Source organism: Hipposideros armiger, unplaced genomic scaffold (assembly GCF_001890085.2).
Source record: "Hipposideros armiger isolate ML-2016 unplaced genomic scaffold, ASM189008v1 scaffold_90, whole genome shotgun sequence".
NCBI classification, from domain to species: Eukaryota; Metazoa; Chordata; class Mammalia; order Chiroptera; family Hipposideridae; genus Hipposideros; species Hipposideros armiger.
In genome coordinates, this window is record NW_017731440.1 from 1048211 (window position 1) to 1057699 (window position 9489).

At 47.7% G+C, this 9489-nt stretch overlaps 1 protein-coding gene across 3 annotated transcripts; it reads right to left on the reverse strand.

The window, feature by feature from the left end:
* Positions 1-2610: 2610 nt before the first annotated feature.
* On the reverse strand, positions 2611-7644 carry SSTR1 (somatostatin receptor 1). 3 transcript variants are annotated; one of them, XM_019644663.1, is made up of 3 exons: positions 7138-7643; positions 6770-6889; positions 2611-6313 (listed from the first exon to the last, which is right to left on the reverse strand). In XM_019644663.1, the coding sequence occupies exon 3, from the start codon at positions 6244-6246 to the stop codon at positions 5182-5184; it is 1065 nt and encodes a 354-aa protein (XP_019500208.1). In that variant the 5' UTR covers positions 6247-6313; positions 6770-6889; positions 7138-7643; the 3' UTR covers positions 2611-5181. The 3 variants fall into 3 exon arrangements, with proteins under 3 accessions (XP_019500208.1, XP_019500207.1, XP_019500209.1); XM_019644662.1 differs by lacking the exon at positions 6770-6889 and having other exon boundaries at positions 2611-6699; positions 7138-7644; XM_019644664.1 differs by lacking the exon at positions 6770-6889.
* Positions 7645-9489: the final 1845 nt, after the last annotated feature.

The window sequence follows — 9489 nt, forward strand, 5'->3', positions numbered from 1 at the left end:
TCTATAACTGTAATTTTGCTACTGTTATGAATCATAATGTAAATATCTTTTTGTTTTCCGATGGTCTTAGGCGACCCCTGTGAAAGGGTCATTTGACCCCCAAAAGGGGTCACGACCCACAGGTTGAGAACCACTGCTCTAGGGAAACCATGGAATAATGTTGAACCTCTCTGCCTTCTTTTAAAGAACAACACATTTCAACAAACTGAAATGTGTTGAATGAAAAGCAATATATCCATGCGAATATATGGAAGAGGTTCTCTTTAAGTCAAAGGTATATGAGGCAACAAGAGAGCACAGATTTTGCAATACTTTATTTTTTAAGCATACACCATGGTAACAATTATGCAAACAACTGTCAATCATTTTAGTTGAGTGCCTAACCTCTCTGTTGTGGTACATTGGAATAAAGGAGGTAATGAGCAAGATTTACAAAATATAACGGTACTACCAAAGTGGTTTTTTTAGAAGATTGATTATAAATATGACATCTCTATCATTTGTTTAAAATAAATTGGAAATATGTCACAATTTTTAAAAATGTATCTTCCATAATACCCTCTAGGAGAATTCCTTGCCTTCTTTCTCTGGCCAAAACAATACACCAGGCATTTTGCACAATGGTGAGGGTTAAATTGGATGAGGCATCCAAGTTTTCAAACATAATCCTTTTGGGAGGTGTTGTGTGAGAAGACGGGCTAAGAAATTCTACCCTAGGAACACAGAGGTCACCAGTAAGAGAGATAATAGTTCATAAACACAGAACTGATACATTTTAACTTTATCCATAAATCATGTTTCATTGCAGCCTCTCACTCTGAGGCGAGGCTCATCACCTTAGGACAGGAGACGGCTTGTCTTCAAGTTCTAGGCCATGCAAAAATGCTTGGAAATCAAGTGAGGCAGTGGGCATGGGATTGCACAGAGATTTGCTAAATCCATTTTTCCTGCTTCAGCACATCAAAGGCTAAGATGAAAGGACTCAACTTCTGTGTTTTTCTTCCAGTATAAAGGGAATATGGGGTGTGTGGAATCTTTTTAATAAGTGAAGTTGACAAACATTAAGGAGAGATGAAAAAGATCTAAGACAGAGAGACAGAAAAAGACATCAGACAGAGAGATCCTGAGGGTCGCCAGTGGAGAGCTACCCTAGATCCCTTCTAATCACTGAGGCTCACCACAGGGCAGCCTGCGACAGGGTGAGGTCACTCCTTAGCAGAGGCGAGGGTTGACCACCAGGCTGGTGGGCTGTATGAAGGCTGTGGATGATTCTGAGAAAGCTGCAGCCCACAGGAGCTGAGGTACCGCCCTCACCAAGCTGAGAGGTCAGACCACAGGCTCCAGAAGCTGCAGATTTCAACAAACTCAGCCAGGAATCACCCAGGTGTACAAATGACCTGTTCCCAGAGAACAAAGGGCAAAGAGAGCCCCTTTCCCAAGGACCCCACCTCATCCCCTCCTGCACTAGGATGCATAAAGCCTCTTCCCCTTCCCTCAAAAGCCATTTTAAGGATGCACAAAGAGGAAGAGGAAAAAGAGGAGGCCAGCCAAGAGACTGTCTAAACTTATTATGTAAAATTGTGACATTTTCTGAAAATATAACAGCTATTTAAGTTATCAGCTCAGTTGGATGTTTGAATATTTATTTCATTTTTCTCCCAAATAACCCATTAGAAAGGGCAACAGATAATGTTCAGATTAGTTAAAACCAAAACAACAAAATGTTTTCTCTGCACATCTAAGTTATGAGTTCAATTTGCCACCTTGCTATAGCTTTTAAAAATAATAAGACAAAAGTCCAGCTACCTTTATTCATCTTGAGATAACGTATAGAAATATAAAGCTTGGAGTCACGGGGCATTTGAAGGTATTTGAAGCAAACCCAGCCCATCCTACCCCTTGTTCTGGAATCATTACTATTGCCTGCTCGGAAAATGCTTCTTTCCACTTGTTTTGCTGTGAAAATAAGAGTGCTCTGAACGTGATTTCAGCCTGTTTTAAAAAATACTCCTCTAGTACCTTCTTAAAAATTCTTCCAGGGATGAAAATGGCCATCATTGGACAAAGCATAAATATGTCTTTCTTATTTGGAAATCTGATTTTTATATTTCTTTTATCCATTGCCCTTGGTAACACCTTTAGGCAATCTATTTTTTTCCTTCCATTATCTTTCCTTGGGATATAAATCAGCAGTTACTTAGCTCCCACAAGAAAGTCTGAGGTCATAAATGAGGGCAGACAGTAATTTAATCTGTGAGAGATTGAGATATCGTCTAGTTAGTTTGATAACAATAGCAAACCATAGAGAGTATAGCCTAGCACACTGCTTCCTATTTATAATGACACAATGTTGTTTTCTGGCTCTCTCTTTCTCTCTTTCTCTCTGTCTCTCAATGAATAGACTTTTCCTTTTTTTAAAAAAATAATAATAATAATTCAAAGTATAGCCTTAATCTTGGTAAAACTTTCCAACGGTAATCTGAAACTTTTCTTCTTAAAATCTAAGTGAAATGGGGATGGTAGATGAGGATGAAAGGAATCAAATATATGGTGATGGAAGGAGAACTGACTCTGGGTGGTGAACACACAATGCAGAATTGTACACCTGAAACCTATGTAACTTTACTAACAATTGTCTCCCCAATAAACGTTAAATAAAAGTGAGAAAAAAAATCTAAGTGAAACATAAAGCAACCAAGCCCATGTGTGCGTGTTTCTAAGTAACCCACTGAAACAGTAAAATTCAAATGGCAAAGTCAGACAACTTGCAAAAACATAATACATTGGTTTATTTAGTTAATATTACAATGGTAACAGGTTAAGACCACTAGATTTGTATCCATTTAAGAGGTTAATAATCAAAATTTTGATTTGCAAATTTCCCTGTTCTTAACCATTAAAAATCTATTTTTCAAAGGAGTAATAATATATATATATATATTATTTTTAAGGGACAAAACTAAACTTTCTGATTTATGACCAAAAGCATATTTGTTCATTAGTTTAAACTAAACATTAAGGACATTAGAACTCTTGGTTACGTCTTTCAGGAAAGCACAATATTCTTGAAGCAAATATATACAAACATCTTTTTCCATAGTGATTTTGACCATTGTGTATCATGTCAGTGAGAGAACCTGAGAGCCACAGATTTACTATCTCCCGATCGATGGTTGTAATACATTCTAGCTTACTTAAGCAATCAACCAACAAACATGTATGTAGTGTCTACTATGTACATGCCAGCATACTAAAGCAATAGAAGAAATACAAAGGAATGAAATGATTGGTCCTTCCTTGCTCAGGCTTCCAATGTAGTTGGTAAGATTGAACATAGACACACATTACTTTACTTTCAATGTCTCCAAAAGAATGATAGGAACTAGACTGTATGTTAGAATCACCTATGCTGGAAACTAGAGGGAACAGGGATGTAAGCAGGGGCATCCGCAGTGCTGACTGAAGTCTGTCTGAGTCAGATATCTCAGCTCCAGGTTTGAGAGCTGCTCGAAGCCCCTTGTCGGGAAAGTGTTTCAACTAGCCTCATAGCTGTCACTGTTAGTGGCTATATTTAGGAACCATTTCATGGACTCATGACAATGAAGCAAGACAAACAAATATATAATATGTGAATACGTATTATACATATATACTATATATATATATTCAAATCATATATAGGGTGATGTTGAAATTTAGTTCAGCGCTTTCCACTTTGCATAGGAGGAGGCTAACCCACACAAGCATGTACTTATTATAAGACAAACAAGACACTACATAAGTAGGAAAAAATCTCCAAACTTCATTGGATACAAGCAAAAATAGAAAGGCTAGAGGAAGGGTGAGAAAAAAAGGACCCAGCAAAGAGGAGAAATTTTGAGAGAGCCCCCCAACCCCCACCCCAGCCCTTCCACATCCACCCCCAGGGTCCTGAAGGAAAAGCCCTGGGCTAGGCAGGTAAAGGAAAGCAGAGACACATGTTCAAACCCGACAAATAAATAAATAAATAAATATGTTAAACAAGAAAATAACTTATTAGGCACCGCTTGAAAGGCAGCAACCCTCAGGAGTGAGACAGGCCTGCAGGAGGGGGCGACCCAGTCGTGATTGGCCAAGGCTTTGAAGGCCCCATCCGAAATTCCAGTCCCCGGTGCCTGCCTGGTCTTTGAGATAAACCGGAGCAGGAAACCAAGTCTGTTGTTACCCTCAGATCTGCACCTTCAGAAGCCTGAGTGAGGGAGAAACCTAGTGTAGCTGCAGCCACGATCCCGGACGGGCTCCGGGGAAAGCGCTCCCTGCCCTACCCGGCCCAGTGCAGACCAGTCTCCCGGGAATGCTGGTCTTTGAAATCAAAAGCTCCGGTTGTGAGCCCTGCCCCCAACCCCGGAGCCTTCTAAAAGCCCCTCGGTCCTTGTTTTCAGCTCCTTTTTGCTCCAAAGGGGGTTTGGGATGAGAACTGCAGAATGCCTGGTGTTAGAAGCGCGGGACCGATTTTACTGAGCACCTGGCTCCGCTTAGGTGGAGTGGGAGTGACGTAGGGCCTCCGGGAAAGACGCATCCTCATCCCATAGTAGGAGAAAAGACGCATCCTCATCCCATAGTAGGAGAAAAGACCAGCTGCCTAGCTCTTTCCCTTAAAGTAGGGGTGTGCAAAGGAGGAGCGGTGGTTCTCCAGACTCCTCTAGGGGCACCGGGCAGAATCTGGAAAGCGAGGGGCGCGGCAGGGCGGGGCTGAGGACTCACCCCGAAGGAAACCTTTGGCGGTAACCATGGCTCAGCTTAAACAAACAGAAATAACGGCTGGCGGGGATGAGGGTCAGGCTGAGTTGACGACTCACAAGTTCACGATCTGCACCGGCAGGACCGGGCGTAAGGAAAGATCGAATTACAGAGTGGGGAGCACAGAGGGGTGCTGAAGTACAAGCGCAGTGGAGAAAGGAGCGAAAGTAGGAGGCAGGAGACAGAGGCCCGCAAGCATTTCCAGTTCATAAGCAAAACGCCGAATCCACCTTGGTCGCGCGCCTTTCCCGGGCCACCTTCGTCCAAAGCGTGCAGTGTCCTAGCCCCACTTTGCCCCACCGCACCCTGAACCCCGGGGATACTTCCACCTCTCGCCCTCAGACTCCCTTTCTCCTCAATGCTTTTCCCTCCCTTTGTGCGGGGCCTCTCAGGGGTCCCGGCTCAGAGAGTCGTGATGCGGGACGTGCAGGTGCCATTACGGAAGACGCCGCCGGACTCCAGGTTCTCGGGCTGAAAGTCCTCTACGCTGTAGGCGCGGCTCTTGAGGGCGGTGGCGTAGTAGTCGACAGGCTCCTCCGCGGCGTTGTCCATCCAGCTGAGGCACAGGATGCGCTGAAAAGAGCGCTTGAAGTTGTCAGAAAGGAAGCCATAGAGGATGGGGTTGGCACAGCTGTTGGCATAGCCGAGGATGACCGACAGCTGGCTCACCGTGGCGTCGTCCTGCTCTGCGAACACATTTACCAGCTGCACTACATAAAAAGGCATCCAGCAGATGACAAACACCATCACCACCATCATCACCATCAGGGTGATCTTGCGCTCTGAGCGCTTGCGCTGCTGCCAGCCGGCCTTAAGGGCTACCATGCGCATTTTGGCAATGATGAGCACGTAGCACAGGCAGATGGCCCCGACGGGCAGCAGGAAGCCCATAAGAAATGTGTACAACACGAAGCCCACCAGCCAGCGCTGGGCGGGCTCGGGCATAAGCATGTTGCAGGCCACCGTGCCGTCACTGTTGGCTGCAGTGCGCGAGAAGACCACGATGGGCAGAATGACGAGCAGCGATAGCACCCACACCCCCAGATTCACCACCTTGGCCACCGTGGGCCGGCGGTAGCGTGCTGCCTTGATGGGGTGCACCACGGCCACGTAGCGGTCCACGCTAAGCACAGTCAGACAGTAGATGCTGGTGAACATGTTGACTGCGTCCACACTGAGCACGAGGCGGCAGAGCAGCGCGCCAAAGGGCCAGTGGCGAAGCAACGTGGAGGTGACTAAGAAGGGCACGCTGAGCATGAGCAGCTCATCGGCAATGGCCAGGTTGAGGATGTAGATGTTGGTGGCTGTCTTCATCTTGGCGTAGCGCAGGATCACGTAGATGACCATTGAGTTCCCACACAGCCCTACCAGGCACACCACGGAGTAGATGAAAGAGATGAGGATGGCGCTGCCCTGGCCCTCGCTCAAGGTCCCGTTCTGGGATGCGTTTCGTCCCGGCTCCTCCATGCCGTCCGCAGCGCCGGCCCCGGGCCCCCTGCTGCCGCCGCCTTCGCCACAGCTGCCCGGGCTGGGGCTAGGAGAGGAGGGAGAGGAGGCGGTGCCATTGGGGAACATCTCAGCTGATGGGGCAGATGGGGCTGCCGGGGCTAGGGAGCTCTCCTCAGGACCCCGCGGCTTGCGCCCTCACTCGGCACCCCGGCGGCCTGCCCGCAGCTCACTGCCTCTTGGCCACTGTGGTTAGAGCGCAGCGGCTGCGGGGAGCGCGGCTCCGACCCGCGCCGGCGGGGCGCATAGCCCAACGGCTGCTTGCGCGCAACCGCTCGTCGCTCCGGGGCGCCTGAGCGCACGCGAGCGTGGAGAGGGGAGGCCCAGAGGCTGGAGCCCGGGTGCCGCACAGCCATTAACTGGCGCGGCTCTGGGCTGGTGAATGATTAATAGGCACCACCAGCGCGTCAGCAGCTACGAAAAGGAAGGAGGTGGGGGAGAAAAAGAGGGAGGAAGGCAATATAGGAGGCTTATCACCCCTCACCCGTGTTTCCTTTTCCTTTCCAGTCCTGCGCTCGGATCAAGTCGAGCAGCTGCTTCCGGGGTTCCCCTGCAGCACCCTTTACCCAGTCCTCAGGGGGACCTGGCGAGTTTCTCCGCCTTCCTGGAGGGTGGGTGGGAACCAAAAGTGTAGATTCTGTCCCATCCCACCCGGCTCCTATCCAAGGCAAAGACTGAAGCGGACCCCAGGCATAGATGTCTGGAGTTCATCTCAGTTTCCCTCAGCTGCTGCCCCGCCTTGAGGGATCCCAATTCCACTCGGGTCCAGTCCCCGGGGGCCCTAAACCCCTACCTCCCCCTTCGCTAGCCCTGTTCCTCCGACCCACCGCGGAAGCTCCCAGTCTTACTTACCTTGGGCGCGCTACCTCCAGACCCACGCGTGGATGGCCCGTACAAAGTGTGCGGTGGTAGAGCGGTGACGTTTTTTGCTCGTTGCAACTCCTTTCTTTGGGCCGGACTCCAGCACAGGCGCCCACGCAGATACTCTTAGAGTCACGGAAACTGACCCTAAGCCGCGAGCCTCAGGAGGAGGAGGGACAACAACCGTGCGTTAGGGGCTTCTGCGTTACATCACCGCAGGCAGCTCTTCGCGGGCGGGAGTGTTCAGGGGCCTAGGTAAACCACTGCGAATCTCTTATTAAAGCTCGTAGTGCCCAGACCACCCCCCTACGTCTCCCAGAGGAATATCGACCGCAGAAAGGAGGACGCGCAGCTGGGCGTACGGAAGGAGCCCGAGGCTCCCTCCCGAATGTGCCAGGCTCGGTATTGGAAATCCATCTAGGTGTTCACTGGGGAAAGATACGGCTGCGCCGCTTGGAAAGGCTCCGCCCGCGTCCCTGCTGTACTTTGTACCCCGGAGAGTTGGCGGGCCCCGGGGGAGGAGAATGTAACGGACTGGGTGAGCAGGGTTGCCTGCTCCTCTAAGCCCACGCGGGCCCGGCCATGCAGGTGACCGGACCAGTCATCAACTCCAGGAATGGCAGAACTACCTTCGAGTCTTTTGCCCTGAAATGCGAGGATATCAAGCTTTTCTGAGGCCCCTGGACGTGAGACGCGTCTCTAATTTACGTGCCTAAACCTTCAAGACACAAAAATCAATGTAGGCAAGCCTAAAGCTCGCCGACTTCATTTAGGAATTGAATGGTTTCTGTGTAACAAAGAACAAATGTTCAATTACCAGGATTTTAAACAACCCCTGGGACGTCCCACCATCCCTAGTCTAGGCTTTCTTCGGCTTTCCAGTTGTTCAGTCCAAGAATCACTCCATCCAGCTCCCCTATTCCTTTTCAAGATCCCTTTAAGTATTTATCTGAAACACGCAGGTTCCCAGGAAGGTGACCTGCAGCAGCCTAGTGCTGCACCTTTTTCAAGCTTTAGCTTTGTCTCCAGTTTCTTGTTCCTTTTACCTCTCGACCAGGTGGTACCCACTGTGCTGTGAGTCCCAGCTTTCCCTCCCGTCAGCACAGTGTACATTAGGAGAGGCAAACTTAAACAGAAACGAAACTCCTCGTGGAGGCTATTTGTACCAGACAATTCAGAATGCAAAAAGGGATGCAGAAACTGAATATATATATACATTTCCAATTGCCCCCTGCTTTACCAGAGTAATCATTTGCATATATGTGTTTTAGTTCTCAAAACTAAGTGCTCTCACAAGAAAAAGAATAACTTTTGCAGTGTGTTGATACTAGCAATCAGAGATAAAATAAATGATGAAAGGGTCTCATAGGAATATGTGCAACGGACACTGAATTGTTAATGAGAAATGTGCTAGGAAGGAATTTGAAATTTCATAAGGCCCAAGCTCTTTAACTTCTTGCTTTATCTAAACAAATGACTTGGTCTGAAGCTGAATTGGTGGTTAGTTGTATTTCACTTTCCTTAAAAAAGAGAGCACATATGGAGAAAAACATGAATGTTTATTGGGGGTTTTTTTTAAAAGGGCTTCCCCCCCCCCAGAAGAGCTTTTTCACTAGCCAAGCCTCAAAATGGTTTAGATCAGCGGTTCTCAACCTTTCACAGGGGTTGCCTAAGACCATTGGAAAACACATATTTACGATGGTCTTTGGAACTGAGACACCGCTCCTCTATCCGTCTCCAGGCCCACATGCAGATATGCCCACATATGGGTACCCGGGTACCCGGGGACCCCTATGAAAGGGTCATTCGACCCCCAAAGGGGTTGCGGCCCACAGGTTGAGAACCACTGGTTTAGATGCTTCTTTGCTAATCACTGACTAAAGACACCTGGCTATTCCTCAGGGGGCTGACATTTCAAGCCATCACTTAGATACGCTGGTGTTGATCATAGTTGCTGTAGGGGGCGTGGGTGATGGGAGCAGGTAAAAAACAGCTCTGTTGTTCAGAGTTGCGTATGTTCACTTTGCAGCTCATCTCAGGGAAATTTCCTCAATTTAGTGGTAGCCTCATATACAAAAGAAGAAAACACGACCTGTAATAAACATGCTGTTTTTGGTTTATTTCTAAAATTGTTACTATGATGAATTATTTATCCATGAAAAAACATTGACAATGAGATACCACTTTACACCCACTAGGGTGACTGTAATATTTTTTTTTAAAGGGAAAATAACACAGGTTGGCGAACATGTAGAAAATTGTAACCCTTGTATGTTGCTGGTGGGAATAAAAAATGATGCAGCAGCTTTAGAATGTTTGATGATTCCTCAGAAAGTTAAAAGT

Bases quoted from the DNA above. Each gene is read 5' to 3' on its own strand.
- SSTR1 (XM_019644662.1), bottom strand. From the start codon at position 6,354: ATGTTCCCCAATGGCACCGCCTCCTCTCCCTCCTCTCCTAGCCCCAGC.